At 35.7% G+C, this 27,838-nt stretch overlaps 2 protein-coding genes across 2 annotated transcripts; one reads left to right on the top strand and one right to left on the bottom strand.

The window, feature by feature from the left end:
* Nucleotides 1-201: 201 nt before the first annotated feature.
* Nucleotides 202-3,149, bottom strand: LOC145816211 (protein CURLY FLAG LEAF 1-like). The gene is made up of 2 exons (XM_082912506.1): nucleotides 2,662-3,149; nucleotides 202-2,066 (listed from the first exon to the last, which is right to left on the bottom strand). The coding sequence occupies exons 1-2, from the start codon at nucleotides 2,911-2,913 to the stop codon at nucleotides 1,743-1,745; spliced, it is 576 nt and encodes a 191-aa protein (XP_082768632.1). The 5' UTR covers nucleotides 2,914-3,149; the 3' UTR covers nucleotides 202-1,742.
* A 1,084-nt stretch (nucleotides 3,150-4,233) lies between these two features.
* Nucleotides 4,234-26,363, top strand: LOC145816201 (uncharacterized). Its single transcript, XM_082912499.1, has 3 exons — nucleotides 4,234-4,464; nucleotides 6,725-6,780; nucleotides 26,270-26,363. Exons 1-3 carry the CDS (start codon nucleotides 4,234-4,236, stop codon nucleotides 26,361-26,363), a joined length of 381 nt encoding a protein of 126 aa, XP_082768625.1.
* Nucleotides 26,364-27,838: the final 1,475 nt, after the last annotated feature.

Genomic DNA, 27,838 nt, shown 5'->3' with positions numbered 1-27,838 from the left:
AAAATAAGAAAAATGATATCTAAGTCCACATTTTAGACCCACTTTACAGATCCAATGATATGTCAAAAAGATAATTAATTAATAATTAGATAACATTTAATTATCAACTAATCATCTTGTTGACATATCATTAGATCTATAAAGTGGGTCTAACTTTTGAGTGTAAGTAACTATATTAAAAAAATAATGGAGAGAGAGGTGTGCACCAAAATTGAGTAGCCCATACTTTGGTATTGACTTCCTCCCTCAATAAATTAAAGAAGTGTTGTACACAAGCTTCTTTATAAAGAGAAGCAAAAATCATAGGAAATGTCATAGAATGTGAATGATTAATGAGCTGGAACTTAATGGAAACATACAAACAAACATATGTCATTAATTAAATTAAAAGAGACGGTCCAACCAAAAGAAGATTCACAAGTTGACAAAGGTGCACGAGCTGTATACTGCTGAGGGTGAAAATGTGCTACTGGGGTGATCTGCAGCCTGCTATGCTTTCTCCTGATTGAGCTGATCTGTGTCTGATCTGTTTTGCTACTGCTGTGTGCTGTTTGCTCATGGCTGTCTTGGTGTTAGGAGGGCTCTGTTTTGCTGCTGTGTTGGCTTCAACCATTTTGGTGCTAGGAAGGGCTGCTGTAGGAAGGGCTGCTGTTTTTCTGGTTTAATTTTGCTCTGTTTGCTTTGTTTGTTGGTCTCTCACCAACTAGGAGGTTGGAGCTTGATATAGCTCCAACTTCCTCTTTATTGATGTAATTTTTCCACATTTTCCATCAATAAAGTCTTCTTTTTGCCAATCAAAAAAAAAAAAGTTGACACGCACCCAATTGATTTTGAATAAAAGAGCTATCTCCATTTCAATATTCCCAATTGATTTTGAATGAACAAGCTATCTTTTCATTTGAATATTGTTTTGATATTGCCCACCTCAAGTTTAGCCTAGATCTTCCTTTCTTAAACTAGGCTGGTCGAAGTTTTTTTGTGGTCATAAGTTAAATATTTAAATAGATGTCTTATTTTGTTGGATTTTTGAAATTTTAGAATCTTTAATAATTAAAAAAATCCAAAGAATTTTGAAGACCTTAGATGAGAAATTAAATGGTTTAATAATTGAGTCGGCTCTAATCACTATTTTAAAAAGTAGAATAGAAGGAAGGCCTCCCCAAAAACAAAAATTTTAAAAAGAAAAAAAGAAGAATGAAATCATAGTAAAGAAGATTAATAATACTCATCATTTGTCTCATTTCATCAATCCACTACACTGAAAATCTCTCAGACAACATAGATGATGAAAAGATTTAAAAAGATAGGTAATAAAGACAAGAAAAAGATAGATAAAAGAGAAATTATTAGGTACAGATAGGGTACCACGTGGCAATACCACCTGGTGCCTTTCTTTATTCTCCTTTTTTTTTTTTTTTTTTAATCAGCAAAAGAAAAGAGAACTTTATTGATGAGATAGAAAATTATTACATCAATAAAGAGGAGTTTGGATTTAGAAGAAGCTCCAATCTCCTAGTTAGTGAGAAACCAACCTCCTAGTTGGTGAGAAACCAACACACGGGGCAAAACAAAAGAAAAAAACAACAGAACTACCAGAAGAACAACACTCAAAAACTGATCAACAAAACAGCACCAACTGAGTGACAATACACCCAAATATGAAAAAAATCCAACCCTTACAGTACCAAATCTGAGAACAGCAGAAAACAACATTGTGATCAATCAGCACACATAATTTGTGATTAGGTAAAAGGAACCAAATCGCATGCCACTGGATCAAAACAGAGCAGTTGAACACTTGCACAACATTTGGGGCAAACAGCTCCGACCAATTTGGGGACCATGAAATACATTAGACAGCTCTTGCAACACGCAACAACAAGTACATGGTCATCTTTCTCACCATCCTCACCATCGTAAGAGCTATCTTTTTCTTCTTCTTCTTCTTCTTCTTCTTCTTGTGATGAAAAGCTACCCCGGTACTCCGCCGCCATCACCGTTGCTGTTCTCGGATCCTCTGTCGCTTTCATCCCTGTCCTCCAGTTTACGTAATATATCTCCCTAGTCTGCAACAACAATAACCAATTGTAATCATCAATGGTGTTGAACTACAAAACCAACATAAAAACCGGTATTCTATAGAAACCGATTACAGAACCCAATACAATCAATCTATGGATCAACATATTAGATGGTGAGGAAAGTTTTTTATTTTTTATGTTTAAAAAAAAACACAGTTTGTGATTTAAAAGGCTCTCAACAATGTAGCCTAGTCAAAATAATAAGCAAAATAAAAAACCCATCAAAGAAAAGTATGGAATGGTTCTACCCAGAAAAAGTTTTTCTTTTCTGGGGTAAGGAAAATGAAAACTCGTAAAAGAAAACTATTGAATGGTTCAACCCTTAAAGTGTTTTTTTTTTTTTCTCTTCGATTTTTCTGGGTGAGAAAATAGATACTGAAGGGAGAAACTTTTTAGGGTTTGGCTGTGAGGTGGAAAAAGGAGATAGGAAGACGTAAATGACGACAAGGGCAATAAAGAAAGGGCATTTAAGAAGAGCAAACAAGAGAGAGATGTAATATGGAATTTGCATTTAATGGAAGCTGAAAAAGAGAAGAACAACATACATATATATATATATATATATGCGAGAGAAGTGTACCTTTAGATGGAGACATTGTTCCCAATGGTAAGGGAGAGAGAGGTGAGAATTGAGGTCTAAGATGGCATCGTGGGAGTTAGAGAAATGATTTTCAGAAGAATCTGAGGATGATGATGATGATGATGATGATGAGAACCCAACACCACCACCTGCGTCTGTGTCGTCGGCGATCTTGCTGTTTTCGTATAGAAAATAGTTTTGCAGAGATCTCTCTAACAATGCTGTGATCATCGCCATGTTTGGAGCTGTCATTATCACTACTGAAAAGTTTTGTAACCAGAAATTAACGATGTCAGGTATAAATAGTGATTTATGGTTGGATCTTTTTCTATGAAATAGCAATAAATTAATTTGTAATTATCTGCTATCTAGAAAATATTCATCAAATATTAAAATTCCATATATGTGAGGATCCGTAATAACTACTGCTACTATCTTCCTTATCCGAACCCGAAATATGTACTCAAATCCAAACCTAAACTCAAATCTAAACCTCACCTCTATATAAGGAAACTGAGACAGAGAGAGAAATAAAAAATAAAAAATAAAAAGGGGAAGGAGAGAGGATTAAAATGATGGTTTTTAAACTTGGCCCAGAATAAAGGAACATTTGTGCTTTTGAGGATGAGAGAAACAACGACAATTCCACACTCCTTTTTAGTGCCTTTGGGGATATTTTTATTTAGAGGAATCCTATACCAACAAAACTTTTATCTATATATAATATGATTGTGTTTTTATGGCTTTTTTTTTTTTCCAAATAAAACATACATTTAGTATTCTCCTTATAATGTTTTAAATGTTATTGACACATAATTGTAAATGCTTTTTATATCAAAATTTTATGTTTCGTTTTGGAACAAGTTATTTTAGAAATTTTTTGATTTTTTAGCAAAAATATGAGTAAAAAAATTATTATATTTAGAATGATTTTTTGATTTTTTATGAAAAAATATGCAAAATATAAAGAGAAAAGGGAATTTTTATTTATTTATTTTTGTATAATTTGTTGAATTTTTAACTTTTTTTAATGATTTTTTAATTTTTAAACTAAAATGTGGTATTTCTAAACGAGGTCTTAAGTTCAAATGACCTCTTTATTATAATAATTAATTAGTACTAACCTATTAACATTTTACTGTGTGACTAGCATCTTCCGGTGACTAAAATGAATCAATTTTCTTTCATTTAATAAAGCAAACAGTTTTGTTATTTATTTATTTATTTATTATATATAATATTACAATTCATAATATGAATATGAAATAAAACGAGAATTCTAAAATACACCCCTTTTAATGTGAATCTAGGTTTCCTATTCCCTTCTATACTCCTTTCTCTACCCCCATTATGTTTTATTGGTTTATGAAACTGTCCATATCGAATCAACATCTCCTATTTCCTTCTATACTCCATTCTCTACCCCATTATATCGACAAAGATAACATGAAATAAATATGCAATCAGTTTTTAAATACGAAAATAACTATTGGTTGCACAATACAAATAAACATGGGAAATATTAATTTCTAGTTACAAAACTTTTCAGTAATGATAATGACAGCTCCAAACATGGCGATGATCACAGCATCGTTAGAGAGATCTCTGCAAAACTGTTCTCTATACGAAAACAACAAGATCGCCAACGACACAGACACAGGTGGTGATGCTGGGTTCTCATCATCATCATCATCATCCTCAAATTCTTCTGAAAATCATTTCTCTAACTCCCACGACGCCATCTTAGACCTCAATTCTCACCTCTCTCTCGCTTACCATTCGGAACAATGTCTCGTTCTAAAGGTACACTTGTCTCGCATATATGTATATATATATATGTATGTTGTTCTTCTCTTTTTCAGCTTCCATTAAATGCAAATTCCATATTACATCTCTCTCTCTCTCTCTCTCTTGTTTGCTCTTCTTAAATGCCCTTTCTTTATTGCCCTTGTCGTCATTTACGTCTTTCTATCTCCTTTTTCCACCTCACAGCCAAACCCTAAAAAGTTTCTCCCTTCAGTATCTATTTTCTCACCCACAAAAAGCAAAGAGAAAAAAAAAAAAAAACAAAAACACTTTCTGGGTTGAACCATTCAATAGTTTTCTTTTATGAGTTTTCATTTTCCTTACCCTAGAAAAGAAAAACTTTTTTTGGGTAGAACCATTCCATACTTTTCTTTGATGGGTTTTTTATTTTGCTTATTATTTTGACTGGGCTACATTGTTGAGAGCCTTTTAAATCACAAACTGTGTTTTTTTCTTTTTAAACATAAAAAATAAAAAACTTTCCTCACTATCTAATATGTTGATCCATAGATTGATTGTATTGGGTTCTGTAATCGGTTTCTATGTATGTTGTTAGAATACCGGTTTTTAATCTTTCCTTCATAGCTAGTATGTTGGTTTTGTAGGTCAACACCGTTGATGATTACAATTTGCTACCATTAGTAATTGAAAAAAAAAAAGACCAACTCTACCAAGTAATTGGAGAGCATGGTTTAAAGCCAAAATTGGCTGATAGTGATGAACAACCATATGTTCATGATAAATTTAATATTTTTGACATTGTTCAAAATATTGAATTTTTTAGAATTTTTGAGCCGTGCAAAACCATGGGTTATGATATTCAACACCCATTTTGGGTTTGTGGATCACACCAAAACTTAATTTCGATGAATTGGCTAAAGATCCAACATTGTTTGGATAATATAAAACCAAAGAATATAGTTGTTGAAAGTGGTTTATACATGCACAACATATATTTTTATATATGTCTGTTTAGTAAAAAAGTCAAGGCCAAATCAATTTTTGAAGAACCCGAGAAAAGGGTATGAGAATCCACTGTCGAATATTGGTTTGAGAAAAGGTTAGATAACTCACCTCCGTCGATTTGTTTGCAAGGCCATGTATGGATATGCATAGGTTTGTTTTGAAGATGAAAATGCTTCAAATGTGCATTGACACTGTCAATAGTATATAGATTGGAAATTATTTATTTTCCCAAATAATGTCTATTTTGATATAATGGTTATAGAACTCTTCAAAAATTCAAGTTATCTCATTTTTAAGAGTTGGAGGGCATTGTTTGCATTAGTTTCTAGCGATTGTGGCCTGTCGATTGTGGCCCAAATAATTTATGAATTTTAGTAAATATGAATTGTCCTAAATTTTTGTCCTTTATATCATTTAAGACAAAATTCATTTTTACATTAAATGAGGGGGGAGGGGGGGCATTGTTGACACCAAAAAATAAATATCCGTCGATTGTGACTTTTTGATTATGGCCAAGTGCATAATGCTTGAGGCCTTGAATTTGCCTCGAATTCGACCTTTTTTTTCCCCTCTCTTTTCTTTTCTTTTTGCAAGGGTGGTTATGTATAGGGGTGTGCTAAAAAATTAGACATTCTGAAAGTGAGTTGGCTGGACTGATTGGGTGATAAAATTGACTCATCAATTTTTTTTAATTTAATTTTATTTTATTTGTTAGGATGCGTTGGTTTTTTTTTTTTTAAAGGTGGTTATATGTACGGGTGTGTCAAAAAACTAGACATCCCGCACCAACTCATCGTACAAAATTATATAAAATTAACGAATTTTAACCAACAGTCTAACTGACCAGCCAATTAAGTTGGGCTGGTTAAGTGATAAAATTGACTGATCAGTTAAGTTGTTAGTTAAATTTTGTTAATTTCATATAATTTTATACGATGAGTTGGTGCGAAAATGTCTAATATTTTATATAACTCACCCTTAAAAAAAATAAAACAAAACAAAATAAAAAAAAAACAAACTAACACAGCAGAGAGAGAGAAAAAAAAAAAAGCATTCGAGCCAAATTCGAGGCCTCGAGCACTACTGTGGCCATCTCCCCGTTTAATTTATGGTGGCTTGTCGATTATGACCAAGTCTAATTTCATTAATTGTGGCCTATCGATTTTGGTCTATCAATTTAGATCATAAATTATTTTTAAACATAAAATTATGGCCACATATATTTGTACAAATATTTATATTTTATATTATTATTGTTGTTGTTTTTGTTTTGTTTTGTTATGGTTGCCAGGTAATGGGCTTAGAAAATGGTGAAAGTTGGCAACGTGTGGCAGGTGGTAGCACTTTGTAAGGAATGTGGCTTGATTTTGTTTCATGGAGTGGAAGCTATATTTCAAATAGAAACCGTCAATTGTTATCCTACAAATAAGCTGAAAACAGATTGGAGAAGGATCAACAAATCAACAAGACATCAATTTATGAGTTCTTTATCTAGTTGTAGTCTATCTTAATCTAGGAGTAGATGACCTTAATTTGGGAATAGTTTTTAGCAATTAGTTTTGGTTTTTCTAACCTTTCTTATTCATGTCGCTTGTGTAACAAAGATTGTGTTTGTTGTTTGATTAATGCAATTGAGTGACAAGTTTCAATTTTATTACCAATTTTTGTGTTTATTTCTTCACATTGCAACCTCCAAAGAAGTTTTTGAACCTGTCAAGGCATAGAACATTCAAACCACAATTGCTTGATCTTTTTTGTTTGTGAAATTCTGGGTTTTCTATCGAATCCCCTCTATCGATTTAATCCAAACCAGATTTTTGCTAACATATTTTGGCACGCCCAGTGGGACCTGTCTAATTTGGAGTGATGGCAAAGAAGGAGCAAATGGATATGCATGGAGATTCAGCCTTGGGCCAAACTAGTGGCTCATTCATAAAAATGAAAAAATGCTCTTCTTCTTCGAACAGAGCAATTATTTGAAAGCATGCTTCCACATGAAAGACAAGAATTTTTTGTAGAAATGAAAGTCATATTAGAATTCAATTTGGCTAAAAAATTACAAACTGTTTTTCGTGAAGGGCCAATGTAAGAGAATTCATTGTCAGAATCTCATTTTTATGAGAATCCACTGTTCAATAAAGAAGGCGAGGAAATATTTCAGAATCTCATTTTTTGGGCAAAAGGGAACAAGAATAAATTAATGCCAAGAATGGCACTTGGGGGGCAAGTCAACCCATAAGTAATTAAAAAAAAAAAATGACCAACTCTACCATGTAATTGGAGAGCATACAATGCTTCAATTTTATTTGGAAAGTTTTCATTGCTAGTGATTTGATTTGAGTACTTTATTGATGCTTGTCAACCTTTCTGAATTTTTTGAACTCGTGAATGGACATATGCGTGTGAAGATAAAAGCTGGTATCTTGATAATACGTTAATTCAGTCTCCGTGTATGTGTGTGTTAGCATGTGAAACCACCCATGTATGTGCTTGCATGGGCAAGCATGCAAGCACATCTACGTGCAATTGCATTTCAATAAACATTCAATGGGGTTGTGAGAGTGCCCACAACTTTTTTGATGTTACGCCTAGTTGAAATGAAAAAGGTAAGACCTAACACGAGTGAACTTCAATGGTATGCATAGTGGCACTTGCTAAACTTTAGTTTTGTATATACAAAATTAGGTTGGATGTTGATATGGATGATTGAACAAATGAAGTTGCTCATCTCATTAACTTTGGATTCTCTGCCTTATTTCTTATTTGTATGTGATTTAAGTGGGGAAAAAAGTGCGTCACAATTTGCGGCCAGGGAGTGTGCTCTATTCAGGTGTCATGTTTAATACATACTAATTATACAATAATAAGTTTCTCGGGTTTAGTTTGTACAGGACGCTTGCTTTGGCTTTATATGGGTTCTATAAGTGGGCGGTGGAATTGGTTCCCGAAATTAGTCAATATTTGCGTAAATTAGTCCAAACACCTGATTATTAAAAATAAATAAAATTAAAGAAAAGTGAAATCAAATTGATCAAATTCAAGCTTCAGAGTTTGATTTGAGTGAAAAATATGGTGGAAAAATGAGAGTGATAGAAAGTGAAGTGAAAAGTAGGAAATGAAAGGAAAATTTATTTAGGGTCTGTATAATTTAGTTTTGAAATATGATTTGAGTGTGGAGTTGTGTTTTGAGTTTTGAGTTTTTGAATTATGATTCAAAAAAAATATTTATTTAGTTATGAGTTTTGAACATAATTTTTGGATGATTTGCAATTTTTTTTTTTTTTTTTTTTTGATTGATTGATATGTAGAATGTGAGAGAATGTGAGATGAGAGAGAAGAGATGAAAGAGAAAAAAGTGATTGATTGATAACAATAATAAAAAAAGAAAAAAATAAATATAAAAAAAAAAGATGAGAAAAGAAGAGTTTTGAAAGTAATTATGAATTGTATTTTAAAATTTTATTTGATTATGAGTTTTGATCTAAATTATAATTTTGAAAAGTAAACCAAACGTTATCTTATTTTTCATCAATTGCCAAATGGTAAATATGTAGGCTCCAATAGAAGGAATGCAGAAAGAGACTGCAAAATGGGATAGCAAAAAAGCCATTAGACAGCTGGTTCCTTATGCATAACAAGATTTCACAAGAATGAAAATCCGAGTAGTGAGAAAAAAAATCCAAGCAGTGAAAAAAAAAAAAAAAAAAAAAAAAAAAGGTCGAGGGGCTGAGCACACTGCAATATCACCATTTCCCTTTAATTGTTCACTCAAAAACTTGGAGTAAGTAAAGACATTACCATGCTAAATATAATGCTCTTGAGCCCACTTGAGAGAGGAAAGCATTGCGGCAAGAGGACCACACTCCCTAATCAACCATCAATTGATTAAACAAGGAGCCTACCATACTAGATTCTAAGGACAGTTTGGTAATATTTATGTTTACAATTTTTTGTTTATATGAGAGTGGTGCTATTAGCACCCCATGAATTATTTTGGACCTCTTATTTTTTTGAATTCCTACTTATAAATTTTGGAACTCTTAAAATTTCTTTCCCTCCCAAATAATACCAAAATTTTCCTTAAACATTCCACACATTGAATGCACACCGCCACACTCCCAAAAAAACCTCTCTTCCAAAAACCCTAACAAAACCCACTAAGAAGAAGAAAAGTCTCATCCTTTTCAAAACCCACAAAGAAGAAGAATACTATCTTTGCCGGTTTAACCATTATCACAGTTGGTATACTCTCTCTCTCTCTCTCTCTCACACACACACTGCTTCTTCAAAACTGAAGCTACCAAACTTGAAAAAATAAAATTTCTGCGAGTGTTAAAAATTTTAACCATTGAAAATGTAAACAAATTTCCATATTCAGACCTGCATTCTTCAACAAATAATCAATGTTTGAGAATGTGTTCACGAACAAATAAGTAATGTTTGGGCCTGTATTCCCAAACTTGAAAAAAAATGAAAACTTCTACAAGCGTTAACGATTTTGACCGTTCAATGTGTTAAGAAATTTTCATGTTCGGGTCTGTACTCCCGAACTTGAAAAAATGAAAACTTTTGCAAACATGAATAATTTTGACCGTTCAATGTGTTAAGAAATTTCTATGTTTTGACCGTTCAATGTAGGTAATCAAATGGTTGTCACTGTTACTGCTAGAATATTGCTGCCAAAAGGTTTTTAAGGTTTTGAGGGTAGATAGTTTTTAAAGTAGAGATTTGGGGAAGATGAATAGGTGGTGATAGAGATGGGTGCTCTCATAAACCCTAATTCATGATGTAGCGGGTGTGTAGGTTTAATTGTGAGATGGGGTGTCCCAAAATTAATGATGTCTTTTGTACTAATTTTATTTGAGGTTATTATTGTAGTAAAAAAAAAACTAAAAATTAAGGAGTTCAAAATAATTTATGGAGTGCTAATAGCAGCACTCTTATATTAAAAAAAATGGAAACTGTAAACCAAAATTTGTTTGGGGTTTCTTTTCGGTTTCAAAAAGATGAGAGCCTAAATTGGCTTGAACACAAGGAGTAGAAGAGTCTGAAGGTGGATCAGTAGTTGGAGTACAAGAAAATGAAGAAGTCTTAAGAACATGATGATTGGGAGAAGAGGGATTGAATGGTGGGTTTTTATTTTCCCACACCAGAAGTGCTTAGTTCACACACTTAACGCAATTTTTTTTAAATTACAATTGTATCTCTTAATCAAATTACCCTTTTGGAAAAAAAAAATTCTAAAATGCAATTTCTTAGTGCACAACTCCACACACCACTAGCTACTGCCCTCCCCAGCCATCTTGAAAAAGATGATGATCTTAAGAAACCGTCAAATGCAAAAGACGAGACGCATTTGGTGACTATCTCCTCAAAATAGTGCGATGAAATTTGTGCTCAAAGTGGTAGGAAAATGCTTCCCATTTCTTACAAGAACTATGTTGAATGAGAAATCCTCAAATGCAAAAGACGAGGTGCATCTTATGATTCAATCTCCTCGAAATGATGCAATGAAAACTGTGTTTTTTAAGGCACAAAGACACGCACCTAGAACATGCCTCCACCACAACTCCACCAAACCCCTCCTTTAACTACCCCAACCACCACCCAGTCCATTCCCACTCTCCATGACCATCTGTCGTCGCTAATGAGAGAGAGAAAGAGAAGTTTGGTTTTTTAGATCGTAATCAATGGTTCAACACTCCAATATTAATTAATGGCCTCCAATTTGGATCTCTAAGATCGAACAATGGCTTTCAGTTCAAAAGACTATATTTGAACATAGCTTAATCATTTGGATCTAGTATTGCAAATGGCAACAATCATCTCTCTCTCGCTCTCTCTCTCTCTCTCTCTTTCTCTATGTGGGTATTACAACAATTGTGGTAATGGATTTCGTGGTGGTAGCCGTCGTTGGTGGTTGTGAGGGTTGGTGTGTTTGTGAAGTGGGGTTTTGTAATGGTGTTAGTTTTGTGGTGGTATGATTTGTAATGGCGGTGGCATTGGCAAGTTGGGTGGTAATGGTGGCGGTTAATGGTAGAGGTGAAGGTGGAGGGGTTGGAGTGGTTGGGGAAATGAAGTTGGTGGGTGGCTGGTCGATGATGGTTAAAGGTTAGGGGGTTAGGGTTAGGATTTGAAAGTTGAAGGTGGGGGTATTTTTATTTGGTTGTATAGCAAATAAATATTGAATTTCAAAATCATTTAGGGTATGTATTGAGGAAAGATGTGTGTTGAGAATTTTTGGTGTATGAAGCTCCCAATTAACTTTTGGAAGAAATTAGAAGATAAAGTACTATGCTGATACAAATTGTATTTCCACCATTTTTAAGACTCATACTAAACAAAAGCTCATTTTTTTATAAAATAATAATAGTAATAAAATATTTCTATTTTTTTCACACTTTTCAATCACTTTCATATTAAGAAAAGTCAACATTAAGGAAATAGAAGATAATGCAAGAGAGTGATGAATAACAAATAACAAGTGGCATAAGTTTGGACATAATATATGCTCTTATCTTTTAAGGTCCTAATTGTTCATCCAAATCTTTGTTGTCAAGATGGATTGAGTTCCCATTTGAAAATGCACGTATCCAATTCCTTTGTAATTATTTTTTTAAGGATAAAATATCAATAGGTTCTAAAAGTTTGAATTAATAAGTCCTATTGAAAGTAAGCCATAATAAAATAGTCGCTAAAAATAATTTTTTATGTCAATTTTTTATGTGTCACTAAAAATTGACAATTAATGACTTTTTTTGTCATGGTTTTTATAAATTGTCGCTAAAACTTACAATTAGTGACATTTTTTGTGACGAATTTTTTAAATTGTCACTGAAAGTTGAAAATTAATGACTTTTTTGTGATATTTTTTTAAACTATCGCTAAAACTTATATTGCTGAAAATTAATAATTATGGACGCTTTTTTAGTAGTGTTTGATGAAAAACACCATTAATTATCATAGGACCTATTGGATAATAAGTACATTTTTTAGGATCTACACTTAAGTTGTCACGACCCCATTCTGCCCCTAACAAAATGATGTCATGATGGCCAGTAATCTTACATTGCTGAAGGCCAACTTACAAAGATTCACACATGCAGAGTATAAATATGGGGCATACATGTGCGAAAGTAGTAAATTTAAATCTAATTAGTTCATAAGAACTGTGTATAGATTAAACGAAATGACATACATATTAACATGGTTTTACAACTTAGAGACAAAAATAAAATAAACTTGTTATTACATCTAGATCACAAGGCTTCTTTAGCCAAAATGTACAAAAGTAAATGATTTACAAAGTTAAGAAGCATAATCTTCAAGATCATTAAAAAAAAAAAAAGAAATAAAACATATCTTCCAACAAAGTTTAGGCGACATCACTTTCTTGTTCATCACTTACATATATATAACAGAGAGGGATGAGCTGAAAACTCAGTGAATGATATAAGTAATAAAGGTTTGAATGAATGATATTCGGGATTTTATCAAAACAATACATATCATAACTTGTAACAAAATCAAAGGATGAACCAAGTTCATCTATCAATGGCTTTCAAAACTTCAAAGGATATTTACTAACATCTACATAATATAAAGGATGAACATTCATTGACAAAACAAAAGAATAACCGACTCAGAATCGATTAGACAAGCCCACCCGTCAATGGCAAAGGAGATGCATCAACAAAGGTACTAGTCATATTAAAGTTCCTTAGCACACAAGGACCTTTCAAGAATGTCGTTAAAACAAACATAATATTTGATACAAAACTAAGGGATAATCATTCATGCTTCATCAAAACATTATAACATAACTTTATTAAAAATACCACTGACAATAACTCTTCCATCGAGGAGGATTAAGGCAAAGATCCAATACCTACAAGTACATGGTAAAACCCATTGAATGCACTTCAAGAAGATAAGAGATGCTCAAAGATGGTTATGCAATGCACTTTCAAAACAAGCTTCAAATGAGTAAAACAGATCTCGGCATTTCTTCCCAAAACCAAGTAAAAGCATAGCAAAACGTGTGCTAGAAGTTAAATCAATATTTTTCTTCTTGGAAAAACATGTTAGGTACAAACTAGGTCAAGAAATGGATGCACAAAGATGAATTGGATAAAAATGGTCTAGTTGGGTGAACTCAGGAGGTCTTGGCCGAGGTGTGGCCTCCTTGGCCAAGATGTGGGCTGCCCGCCCGAGATGTTACAAGGTGATCAGCAAATATGTGATGTGGTCAATCTAGGTATGTAGTGGTCGACCTAGGTATTCATGCAAGGTAGGCTAAGATGAGATGCAATGCTTAGCCTAGGTGTGAAAGTTGGACAAGAGTGGGTCTCAGTGACCACACTTAGGGAATAATGAAATCTGAAAATCTGGATGAAAAACATGAACATAAAGAACATTAATGCTAAAATTATAACTTCTTATTCAAAATCTGAGATTTTGTGATATGAGTTCAAAAACATGGACCTAGGTACTCATACTTGCAGATTTCATGAAAATAAATACAAAAACATCGAACTTAATACAAACTTTTAGATTAAAACAATGTTTTTCTTCAAGAACACAAGAATATCACTTTCTCTCTCTAAAACAAAACTTTAAATCATGCATCGCTCATGAATCATACAAGATCATGCATTGTGATCAAATTAACATAAAAAACAACAAAAGTAAAAATCAAGAATCTAATATCAAAACACAAATCAAATGGTTCAAAATATGCAAATCAAGCTTGGAAAATCTAGTTTCCTCTAAGAATTTCTTCTTCTTCTTCTTCTTCTTCTTCTTCTTCTTCTTCTTCCTATAGCTTCTCTCTCTACCAGACCAAGATATGGAAAAACATATGGGTTTCTCCACTACCAACTGACTTAAACCCACTACTGGGACACGTGGCATCATTTGGGCAAGTCTCTTCAAAAGGCATAAGAATGAAAGGATTAAAAATATCATAAATGCAAGCGTACTAGCAAGGATTGAAAAATCTTTACAGATTAAATTCAAGCCAATTATCAAGCAATTGCGTTGACGGTTCTTTTGCCTTAATGAAGAAGACTTCAAAATTGCTAAGTGTAGAGAAAAGAAAAATTATAAGAAGAAAGCGAGAGACGAAGAAAGATGATTGAGTGAACAATCAGGGTAACTGAGTGAACAATCAAAGTAACAACTAAGTTAACTCTACTCCTATGCATCAAAAAGGAAATGTATAAAATAAAGTGCAGAAAATTTGCCTTTACACCTATGCTTCAAAAATGATGTGCATAAAATAAAGTACAGAAAATTAAGTGCAGAAAATATAAATGACAAGAAAAATAGAAATCAATTGTGTTTGATTTGAGTTTGATCCTCAACAATGTAGCCATGAATCGCTATTTATAGGCAAATATTTGTAGGAAAAAACTACCTAAAACTACCCACTCTTCCACTTCCTCCATTTCATACTCCATGATCTTCCATAACTTCCTTCAACCTCCACTTCATGCTTCATGTTCTCCATTTTGTTCTCCATCTTCTTTCCACATTTCATAACTTCTCATAATCTCCAAATGAGTAGGAGGGTGCCACATGTCCTACAATTATATAAATAATAAATAATAAAATTACAAATTTATGATGCCAACATTACACTTCGCGACCATTAAAAATGACATTTACCTGAATTTTTGAAGGGTCGAACTAAGCGCATAACTAATCTAAGCAACAAAGTGCTTCGAATAATATCAACAAAGTGCTTCAAATGATATAATAGTGCCAATAAAGTGCTTCGAATGATATAATAGCGCCAATAAAATGCTTCAAATGAGCATGAAATTATGACTAGATGCCTCGAATTATATATATGCCTTGAAGGGATATTACATATATGCTTCAAATCGGCAACAATCCTTTGAAGGAAATTAAACAATGTTGTTTTACTCGTAATTCAAACACTTAGAAAACTTGAAACCTTTTGAAGTAGGTTGATGTTGTTTGCACTTAAAATCATTCAGAACTTCATATTTTCATGATTCACCTTAATAAGCTGTTACACACGTTAGCTATTATGGACTAATAACAAGCTTCAAAGGTGGTATAGAGGACCAAAAATCACCCTTTTATAGTCAAAGTGTTTATAAATGACCAAATTCATTATTCAAAGGTTTTGTGGCAAAGCTTCGAAGGATCAAAATCACCCTCGAAGGTTGGAGACATTGATATAGGACGAACGTCATCTTTTGAAGATATATACAATGAAGTTTCAAGGGGTCAAAACCTCCCTCGAAGGTCAAGAGTGATGCTAGAGGAACAAACTTTGCTTCGAACATGTCACCACACACTTTAACAAAAGCTTCGAGGGAGACCTTTAGAGCTTCAAATGTGGGTTTTCAAAGCTAACATGTGTTCTTCATGGATGCAATGCATCATATGTCATGGAACTTTATGTTTGCATGCAACCCCAAATAACATCATACACTCACAAATTCATTATGGGCCAAGTTAGGAACACTTAGCCTCTATTTGACATAAACATATGTCCAAGAATATAGACACGTGACCTTCAAAGTGTAAACCACAAACCATTCTGCATGTAAAAATAATTTTTTGGGTGGCCACTATTAGTAATGGACCAATATCATGCTCGGAGGTGTCAATAACATATGAAAATTATGCTTCGAAGAAGTCAATAGCAAGCCAAAATCATGCATCAAAGGCACCCGTGACATGCTTCATAGGCCTATGAAGCTTCAAAGCTATTTTAAGGCCATATAAGAAGACTAAAATACCAAAAAATGTGGCTTCAATGCAAAAAAAAAAAAAAAAAAAAAAAAAAAAAAAAAAACCCCATTAATATTGACATTGATTAGTAAATTACTTCGAAATATATAATGGTGTGATAATGAAGTATGCCGATGTGTATGACATGTGACAAGTATTCGAAGGTTTTTTTTTTTATGTAAATATTCGAAGGTAATATACTCAAACCAATAATTGGGTGAATACTTAAAGATCAAACCAAAAAATTGGTTCCTTATCTTGAAATATAAAATACCAAACAAATTGAGTTTGTGAATTTTACAAAAAGTTCTTTTGCTTGGTATGAGTAACAAAACAAACTTGCTTAACATGCCATTATAACACCAACAAAGTGGTTCGAACCACATATTCGACCATTTAACATAATGATCATGTGATAAGTAGCTGTCACACACTAGAACATTCTCTCATCTTACAACATGCTTCCAAATTTCAAAGAGACAAACCAAAATTAGGCAATTTTAAACAACCAATTGCCTATATATGCATGTACATATTTATTCCAAAGCAATCGTAGTTCATGATATGATTTGAAGCTTTATAAAGCTTTGAAGGTGAAGTAATCAACCTTCAAAACTACTCTTGATGCTTCGAATGTATCTTTGATGCTTTGATTGTGTACATATAAGTCACCAAATGTTCACAATTTTGTCGGTTGAATGCAAGAGCCATTGTTCGACTACAACTGAAGCACACATTCTCTCATCTTACACCATCAATTTGAAAAGATAAGTCATTCACACCCACTAATTTAAATGCATAGGCTTTTCCTAGCCAAGTTCAACATTTCAAACAGCTAAGTTGTTCTTTAGTGTATCAAACTCATCAAAACAATGCTTAAAGACGATTGTTTTATTAGTCATTTCATCAAAATTAAATTTTGATGTGAACCACAAATCCAAAAAGGATTTTGAACACCAAGAACCATAGTACAAGATGTCCTTAAAAATTCAAACAACTTAACATTTTGAATAATTTCAAAAAATTCAAATTCATGAATATTAAATTATTCATCATTCTTAGTCATGTTTGGCTTGAGAATATATTCTTTGGCCAAATAACTTTCATCATTCATTGACAAATAGGGTTGTTTTTCTATTTTATCTATTAATGGATTACGAAAATCCTTCATGTGAGTTTCATCATTTCTTGATCTATTGGGTTGTTCCATTTTAGCCATTAATGGCTTAAGAAAATCTTCCATATGAGTTTCATCATTTTTTGGCTTAATGGGCTGCTCCATTTTAGTCATTAATGGCTTATGAAAATCCTTCATAGACATCTTATTTCCATGGTTTGACTCTCTCAGAATGGGTTTTTCAACCCTCGAGTTTTATATGGAACATTATTTTTAACCATGCTTGGCTCAACATGTCTTTTAGCCATGTTATTTTCATAAATTGGCTCTTTAAAAATGAGTTTTTCGACCTCCGGAGCCATTGATGAAACCAACTTTTTGCTTTTGCTATTTTCAACCATGGAAAATTTCTAAAAAAATTCACCAATTCCGGCTATTAAAGCCTCAGTTAAAGATTTGGTAGTGAGAGTTGATAACTCATCATTCCATTGGCGAATTTCCATATCAAGTTGATGAATTTCTCTAATTAAATGATATCTTTTTTCTTCCACCAAATAATATTGTAAGGGATGAAATTTATTTCATCAATAAAATGGATATCTTCTTGAAGATCTAAAAATTTTTGTTAACGTCAAAAGATTTCATCTAGGCTATTTGGAATGGACGAATCCAATTCATCTTACATTTCTTACACTTGACCTCTCATTGGGCGTGCCAAAACTTGTTGGCTTATTTTTCCTACAAAGGAAAATATCATAAATGTGAGTGTGTTAGCAAGGATTGAAAAATCCCTACATATTAAATTCAAGCCAATTATTAAACAATTGCGTTGACTATTTTTTTGCCTCAATGAAGAGGACTTCAAAATTGCCAAATGTAGAGAAAAGAAAAATTAAAAGAATGAGGGAAACGCAAAAAGATGATCAAGTGAACAATTAAGGTGATTGAGTAAACAATCAAAGTAATAATTAAGCAACATGCATATTATGATATTAAATTCTTTATTATTTATTTTTATTATTAGTTATCTGAATTACACATACATCGCGTGTACCACCGCTAGTACATGTAACAGTAACTTTTGTTACAAGTACTTTTTTATTATATTTTAAAGTGAAATTAATTATGATTTAATATATGAGTTTTGTAAACAAGCGCCCTTAAGGATTGCAATAAATATGCATCACTAACACCACTGGGGGTGTTTGGGAAGAAAAAAAATAGCCTAATTTAGGCTAAAATTCACAAAAAGATAAAATAGGCTAAAATAGCTAATAAGACAAAATACCACATCAAACCCACAATCATTTCATTTTTTCTCTCACAAACATCACATCCAACCACAAAAAAATCCAATCATCTTTCCAAACACAAAAATTTTAGCCTACTAAAATAGCCAAAAACTAAAATAGCCTACTAAAATGGCTACTTCCCAAACGAGGCCACTATTATAGAAGAAAAAAACAAATAAATGCATTAACTATATCTAGTTAAGGACTAAATTATCCTTTTTTTTTTTAATATTCCATTTTAATATATATATATATATATATATTATTTTTGTTGCACACAGTCTTACCGTCCCACTCTTGCTCGTGGCATATTACAATAATATGTATGTACATAGATGTCAATAAATAGTATTATTATTTTTTTTACCACACAATATTACACCAATATTGTTATATCAATAAATATATATGTTTTTTTCACATTTATCAATAAATATATATATATATATATATTTTTTGGCAACATGATATTTCAATAAATATGTGCTTATCACCCACCCCACCCCCCCCCCCCCAAAAAAAAAAAATCATTCTTTAACCTAATATCATACCCCGTGTCTATACTCTGAGATTACTGAATAATAAAAATTGACTTATCACCAATAAATCTTATATAAAAACTTATTGCCAAAAAAATATAAAAAGTAATGTGTCAATTTTAAAAATTAAAAATTGAGTCAAAAATATTTTAATAAAGACTAGAATAAATCAAATTCAATATATATATATATATATATAAGCTTACAAAAACTAGATTATTTTTTTGTTTTTTCTTAAAAAATTTCAAAAAATTCCAGAATTTTAGATTTTAAATTGTTACATTTAAGTTAAGTCCATTACAGTTGGAATGTTTCAGGATGGTGGGCAAAAAAAAAAAAAAAAAAAAAAAAAAAAAAAAAAAAAAAAAAAAACACAATAAAAATGAATAAATATAAATAAATAAATAAGGATATTTTGGTCATCTTAATTTTTTATAACTAGATAGTTATTAGGGAATTCTATTTCTACACACTTATATATCTCAATGCACACACTTAATAAATTTTTATTTTGATGACAATCATACCTTAAATAAAATAACTATTAATGGACATCAAGATACACCTTTAATATTATATTTCAATTTTTTCTATACACATCTTTAAAAAAACAAACAAACAAACAAAAAAATCTTAATGCACATCCTTTTAATAAAAAATAAAAATAAAAATAAATCCTAATTTACCTATTCTTTCTCACTTGTTCCATTGTTTCTCATTTGCTTGCTTGCAAAGTGATTCTCTCAATCTCCATGTATTATCAGCTCCTCTTCAATCTCCATGTTTACTTTAAACATAAGCACATTTGTAATATTGTAGAAATAGTACTGAATGTGAGGTAAAATGGGAGAAATAGTATGTGCAATGGTAACCAAGAATTTTGCAATTGAGAAAGAGTGCTGTGGACAAGAACCTCCCTAAAAACCCAGCAACGCAAGTGCTAGAGTTCTTCGGGCAACCATTGATGAACATGATTACAAACATGACAATATTAGCTACCACAAACGAAGGTATTGTAGACGTCCCCGAACGCCCCGGGAGGATGAGTCCCATTCTGTTCGTATTGGGGTTCACTACAAGTTCGGACTCTCAAATTGTTACGGTTCTAAATCTGAACCAAAGAGTCCAAATCCGGCAAATCGTTTTGAGAAAACAGATTTTGAAAGAAGTGCCAAACATGGACTGCTTTGCCAGATACAGAGTCGCCACCTAATGTTTTATTTTGGAGAAATTTAGGAAATCCTGACTCGTTTGCCTAAGGCCACGTGCTCGTCATCACCAAAGTTGCCTCGGCTCGGGAACTTGGGTACGATTGGGGAAGGTCACTTCGTGAGCACCCCCGCTCGCCCGATCAAAGATCGGCCTCTACTAACCATGATATTTAGTTTTGAAAACTTTATGCGTTCTTATTCCAGTTATTAGCCTAGATTTACTATGTGATGCGCACAGCATACAAGTATAGACTGGATCGTCTGGATTGGAACAAACCATTTCATGTTTATTTTTTAAAGTGGTTTGATGGTGCTACCCGCAAGTAGGCTAAGACGTGGATTTGCCACCCTCGGGTGGGCTTAGAAAAACATGATTTTGCCACTATCTAGTGGGCTTAAAACTCACAGTCAATGCATTTACTCCAATTCAAATAATCCAACCTTCATCCACAGGCATTTAGGAAGTTATATCACATAAGCATATAGCCTCATGGTAAGCATGCTATCATGGCAGTCACTCACACACATGCAAGGATGCTAAAGCATAAACACTTACCGAGTACTCCAAGCCAAAACAAAAGCTATGTTAGAAATCCATGCATGATCCTAACTATACAGAAATGCCTAATGCAACACATGCAAAATGCAACTAAGATAGGCTCGGCTATTCTAAAGATGGCATGTGAAATGCTACAACTAACATGTATTCAACTTGGAATTGAGATACAAATGCAGTTAGTATGATGCGCCGAGCCCGGTGCATGCAAGACAGATGAATGAATGCAAACATGTTGTCATACTGTATGCTAATTGAAACATGCCCTAATCTAACCATCATAAGTTGATAAATAAAAGGGAGAAAGACGTGGGGTTGGAAGACATACATCACACACACGCACACTTATTACAGTTGTGCCCTCGCGCAGAGGGTCCGAAAGAATAATACAGTCCCAAATGAATAAATAATACAGTCCCGAATAAATGTAAAATCCTAATTAATTAACACATTAATCTAGGAAAGCAATAAATTGCACGCAAATCCGTGGACCACCTCAGCTCTGTTCTGGATGATGAATGATGCATACTTGAATTTGCCTTGCGCGGAAATCCCTTGCGATGCCCCGGTTTGCCTCTATTTCCAATTTTTCTTGGAATGCGTGCCAAGCTCCGGAAGGCTGCTAATTTCTGATTTGCTATAACAGAGAGCTACAAAGGGGCATGGCAAAGTATTTTCACATATGTATGCATGACTACTCTTCGGGGAGTGTAGTCCTCGATCCTCGTGCCACCAATCACGCATCTCGATGCACGATGACCGAGGAGTCGAATTGCATGACTCAATGTGGAATGAATGCACATGAAAACACAACAGGGCCTAGACTCCATCATGGATAATCCGGAGTGTCGACGACCGAGAATTGAGACACGTTCCGTTACTCGGAGTACGAAATGTCCCTCGTTTCCCGTGCTTGGGCTAACTCCTATCCCAAGCACAATGCAATATGCATGATATGCATGAATGCAACCCTAACATGCAACCTAGCATACACAATGCTATGAAATGGCATACACAATGCACGATGTAACGAGGCATACATAATGCTCTAACATACAACCTAGCATACACAATGCTATGAAATGAAATGGCATACACAATGCATAATGGACTTATACTAACATGAGTGGACCTCAACCACACTCACATCAGTAGCCATTAGATGAAAATGAGACTCTTGAAATGCGTGCACACATGCACGCAAACCGAGGACCGAACCTAAGGCATAGCATGTAACTCTAACAAGGCATGGCAAGGCATGAAATATGGCATACAAGCATGTAATTCCAGCACTGAAATATGATGCTAAACAGCCCCGAAACATGGAAAAATGGCACCCGATGCATGAGATGAAACCCGAAACTCGAAACTAGGCACATGGAATGACTTATAGCTATACAAAGCATGCATTATTTGATCATGAAGCATGAAGATAGAGCCAAGGCAGTCCCAAAACATGAACATTTCCAGTTCAAAGCATGGCCAAAAGATGCTAGCATGGTGGACAAAATAGCATGCAATCTTGACTAGCAATCATGGTTTACATGGCAAGTGTGTGAAGCATATGGAATCTCACCAAACCAGCAAAAATAAGTGAACAAAACATATGAAAATAGACCTAAATAACTACTGAAATGAAGCCAACACATGCAAAAATGATGAGCTCCTTTAGAGGGCCATGCAATGGATTATTAAGAACATACAAGGTGGACACTTAGCATGGCATAAAAAACTATAAAAATCAAATATGGTAGTCCTAAAACTCACCAAATTGACCCTGGAAAGTGACTTCAAAGCATGCAAGATAGGGTCTCTTTGGAAGGCCAAAATGACCACCAAACAAGTCAAGGAGAGAGGGGGTCACCCCCCTCTGATTTGGAGGCTCAAAACAGTGTTCTAGCCACTAAAAATCCACTAGATTTCAGTGGTTAGAAGGCCAAACAAAGCATGCAACAAGAGCTTAGGTGTAAGGCTCAAAACAATGGACAATCAAGCATAAAAGGAAGCATGAGACCTCAAATAAGAAAATTCCCTTAATAAAACATGAAGATGATTTCAAAACAAGCCTTTTTCTAGTTTATAACAAATCTCAAAAACAAACACAAATAGGGCTAAACTATTATGCAAAGATGGCCCTAAAAGAGAGAATAGAGACAAGAGACAGAATCTGGCTTCAAACAGTGAACAACCCTTCAAAAACGTTTAAGAGGGGCTCAAAATAAGGCACTTTAAAGTTTACATCAATCCACGAAAATGATCACAAATAGGGCTAAACTATCATGCAAGAAAAAGGCCCAAAAGAGGGATAAAGAGACAAGTGGTAACAACTGACCTCAAATGGAAAAGATCCCTTTAACAAAGTTAAAGAGGGGCTCAAAAAAATACATTTTACAGTTTATGACCAAGTCCAAAACAGCTCAAAAATAAGCCTAAAATATCATGCAAAGAATAGGCCTAAAAGAGAGATAAAGAGGCAAGTGGCAGTAGGAGACCTCAAACAGCAAGAGGTCCTTGATCAAACATGAAAAGGAGTTCAAAATATGACTATTTCCAGTTTGGGTTGGAGCCCAAAAATGCAAGAAATAAAGGCTAAGAAAGCATGCAAAATAGGGCAAGAAAAGAGGAAATAGGGACTCACCCTTGTAGCCTAAGTCTCCAGCAGCTTTTAGTCCAAATTTCTGAGCTTCCAACCTCTGTAAATGGCCTCCAAGTTGCTGGAATGGAGTGTGGAGGTGTGGTGCTATGAGTTGGTGTGTAAATGGTGCAAGACTCTTAGGGCTTTGAGGATTGAATGAGAGAGATATGGAGTGTGTGTATCAATGGTGCCTTAGCTGATTTTCTAACCCTTCAAAATGGAGCTGGGGTGCTGGTTTTATAGCGGGAGAGAGGCCAAGGAAAGGGGGGGAAAACCAATTCAAATTTCCCTCCCAAAAGGCATCCCTTCGGATACAAAATCTAGGGAGAAACAAAGGGTACAGCTGGAAGGCATTTGGAGAAGGGATTCTGGCCGGCCAGGTTCAAAAGGTTCAGGTGGCCGGCCGGCCAGGGGTCAAAAGGGTCAATGAAAATTGCTGGCCGGCCACCCCAAAAAGGTGGCCTCCCATGTGTGCACAACACAAATATGTGGTCAAAACTCAGAAAATGTGAACCAGGAGAGAGAAAAGCCAACTTTTTAGAGGGGTTCAAAAGGGTCAAGGACAATTACAGGCCGGCCGATACATATTGGTGGCCTCCCAGATGTGTACAACACAAATATGGGGTTTAGGGCTAAAGAAAGTGGCCCCGGGGTGGTCAACATTAGCTTTTTAGTGAGAAAAACGGGCGACGAAGAGCGATGAAGAAATAAAGCTGGCTTTTCAGAACCATTGCTGGCCTCCCACCCTCCTACAAGCTTTCTAACAATGAAAATAAGGTCTCCACCAAAAATGAACCAAAACGGATGCAAAATGGAGGTTCGGGGACCGAAACGCGCGGCCCGAGGCCCCGAAAATGGGTTGTTAAGCACCGGAGGTGGCGTTTGACCACGAAGTTGGTTTCTCGAGCCACAGTGTTCCTCAAAAGGGAGGAAATAAGGTGTATGCCAAAAACCGGAGCAAACGGAGTTGGTTAGGCGGTCCCAAACCGAGGCACACGGCTGTCGGCTCCGAAAAACTAGAAACCGGGCTCCAAATGGAAAAAATGGTCTACGACCATGAAACATAGCCTACGGCCACTGATAGATGATCTACGAGACCTCACTCTCCCTTCGGGAAGAGAAAATAGAGAAAATAGAGCCTGGTTCGCAAACCGAGGCAAGGCGGAAAAGAGTCCGGAAGTCCGGAGGCAAGGCTTGCAGCCGGGACTCTGAAACTTCTGAACGAGCACAATATGCAATATCACCGTGCGCTCAATCAGTGACGTCTGAGTCCTAAGGTCGGTCAAAAATGGGGTGTCTACAGTTGCCCCTCTTTGACAGAACTCGGAAGTCATAAGTGACAGGAGTGAAGGTCAAAGCCCAGAGACGACCCATTTTTGACAAGGCCGAAGACTTAGACAAATAGGCAAGACAAACAGAGATGTGCCCGCAGGCATGCCCGCAAGCAGAGGGGGCAAAATGCAACTGGCAATGCAAGAAGCCGAAGGTAACTCAATGATCATGCAAATGCAGCAAGCTGTAATGAAGCACATATTCATAATAGATACAACAGCTTTAAGCAAGAATGCAAAGCAATAACTACATTTCATGCAGTTAAGAATGCGGAGAATTATTCAATTCTCGCCACGTCTCGCACGGAGAAGATACAATACCTGCGCGGTTCGTCTAGTCGTACCAGACTCAAATGAACCGTACATACAATATCGTGCCCTGAAAAGAGAGAGACTCAACAAGCACAACATTGTTAACAACATGTTTTCAAAACGATATTGAATGCAGACAATCGCGGCGTCGATAGAACTGTGCATCGCAATGCGAGGAGTAACGCGCGTGACAACGCAGGTTAAGCATCAGGGTATGACAACACCCGTGAAACGTGCACAATAGTATGGGTGGTGTGCATGAGAATGCAAGTGATGTGCATATCAATGCAGAACAAGTGTGAACTCGAATGCGAATTTGTCGTAAAACGACGAGCAAAGAAATGCAAGTTTTTGATGAGGGCGACTCAATCGCGACCTCCGGTTTACCTCCCGGAGGGGTCGCAACATGTTCAAAAAGGATACATCTCACTTTTGACGAGTAACAATGGAAACGCATCGAAAGTTGAAGTTGAAGTTCCGGTAGAGCGGTTTCGCGACGAAAAGTGCACTTCTCTTGTACTTTTTCAGGTCCCGGGGACTCCAATCCTCCCCAAAATTTGCAAAGAGCTTGGTGGGCACCTGGGAAACACCACCGGCCAGCTTTATTTCCAAGGGGAGGCCACCGGCCAGGGTTGAGGGAGAGGGGTGGCTGGCCTGCCCGAAAAGGTGGTTGGCCGGCCACTTTTCCAAAACCGTGGGCAGTTTGGTCTTTTTGCCCTCATTTCTTTAACTCCATTCGGCCAAACACTTTTTCCTCACAACTCCAGCTCCGAAATTGCCTCCTCTACCTTCCTAGAGCATTTTCTCTCTCAGATCTATGCTCTATACGCGTTTTCCAACGCCCCACGCAAATTGTTTTCGCGAAATCTTTCAGTTTTCGTCACTTTAGACCGATTAAATTTTGATTTCGGTGCTTCTTTTCTCATTTTCACCACTTGAGGTAAGTTTGTTTCAACATTTGGAAGATTTCCTCGGGGGTTGACTTTTGTTGACTTTTTCATTTCCCGAGAGTTGACTTTTGTTGACTTTTTTCAATTTTGGCTCATTTTGCTCATTTTTGCTCCTTTTTGCAGATTTTCTGAAATGGCTGGTGATTTCCCTCATGGTGGAGGTCCTCCGGGCACCGGGGATGATCCCGATATCATGGCTCTACCTCCAAGGGTTTGACCCTTCATACCCGAGAGGTACGACCGTCCGACACATGTGCTTCCCCAGGCAGTTTTCTACCATTTTACCGATTTCGATGATCGAGCACCCGGTGATCTTTTATTGCGGGAGCCGGAGTCCCACCTCTCCTATCAGGCACGAGAGGTATTTACTTCGCCTTTTTTACATTTCTACAATGTATCCCGCATTTTTGTACGTTTCATGCCTCTTGCTATGCATGTCTACTCTTTTTAGCACGTAGCTTATTCTGACGCTTAGCCCGTGATACAGTATTCTGTTTGCATTTTGAACACTTGAATTTCCGATCACGTAGCCCATAACCTGATGGTGAACACACAGCACACACATATGTTGACAGTTGAACACTCAGCCCAAACTTTGAATTTCCAAACACACAGCCTGAATGGAGGGTGCACACACAGCACACACTTGACAGAAGGTTGAACACGCAGCCCAAACTTTGAATTTCTGAACACACAGCCCAGATTAAGGTGAACACACAGCCCACTGATTTTGAATTTTGAACACATAGCCCAATCACTTGACTTTTTGAACACACAGCCTAGATTGAGGGTGAACACGCAGCCCACTGATTTTAAAATTTGAACACACAGCCCAAACACTTGACGTCGAACACGCAGCCCGAACTTTGAGATGAACACACAGCCCACTGATTTTGAAATCTGAGCACACAGCCCAAACACTTGACTTTCTGAACACACAGCCCAGATTGAGGGTGAACACGCAGCCCACTGATTTTAAAATTTGAACACACAGCCCAAACACTTGATGTTGAACACACAGCTCGATCTTTGAGATGAACACGCAGCCCACTGATTTTGAAATCTGAGCACACAGCCCAAATATTCGATTTGCACACAGCTTATTGCATTGCATCTGTTTTAGTTTGCACACAGCTCATACATTTCATTTGCACACAGCTTATTTATTTCATTTTGAGACTGAATGTATGTATTCATTCTAAATACAGGTGACCTCCCGTATAGCACAAGGATATGGCTCTGTTACGGCTAGAGAGTGGTATGCTGAGCTTCCGGAGGCTGTCCGGGATTTGGTTGACTTGGCAGGGTTTGGGCCCTTCTGCTCCGGGATATCTCGTTGTCCGGCTAGTAGGACACTGATGGGTGCTTTAGTGGAGAGATGGTGGGACACCACCAACTCCTTTCATTTCTCTGCCACGGGGGACATGACTATGACCCCATTTGACTTTGCCGTATTGACCGGCCTTGATATGGGGGGCTGGACGATCCCATATGATGAGGACATGGGCTAGTGGGAGGCCGCCTGGATCTACTTGTTGGGAGCTCGCCCGCCAGTTGACAGATCTTCGGGCAGGGTCTGATATACTTGGTTTTCCTCCCATTTCCGGAGGGTGGAGATGGAGCCTGAGACTCCTAAGGAGGTAGCCCAGTATACCCGCAGATTTCTGATGTTCCTCTTCGGGACTACTCTGT

The sequence above is a fragment of the Camellia sinensis genome, unplaced genomic scaffold (genome assembly GCF_055761805.1).
Source record: "Camellia sinensis isolate YWXY unplaced genomic scaffold, ASM5576180v1 Unanchor3, whole genome shotgun sequence".
Taxonomy (NCBI): Eukaryota; Viridiplantae; Streptophyta; class Magnoliopsida; order Ericales; family Theaceae; genus Camellia; species Camellia sinensis.
The sequence above is the reverse complement of the archived record's forward strand: the minus strand, read 5'-3'. Positions and strand labels throughout refer to the sequence as shown.

Excerpts from the sequence above, each read along its gene's own strand:
- LOC145816211 (XM_082912506.1), bottom strand. The coding sequence starts at position 2,913 with ATGACAGCTCCAAACATGGCGATGATCACAGCATTGTTAGAGAGATCT. Across the intron at positions 2,067-2,661 it reads AACAATGTCTCCATCTAAAG|ACTAGGGAGATATATTACGT; the intron begins GTACACTTCTCT and ends TTGTTGTTGCAG.
- LOC145816201 (XM_082912499.1), top strand. The coding sequence starts at position 4,234 with ATGGCGATGATCACAGCATCGTTAGAGAGATCTCTGCAAAACTGTTCT. Across the intron at positions 4,465-6,724 it reads AACAATGTCTCGTTCTAAAG|GTAATGGGCTTAGAAAATGG; the intron begins GTACACTTGTCT and ends TATGGTTGCCAG. Across the intron at positions 6,781-26,269 it reads GTGGCAGGTGGTAGCACTTT|ATTTTCTGAAATGGCTGGTG; the intron begins GTAAGGAATGTG and ends TCCTTTTTGCAG.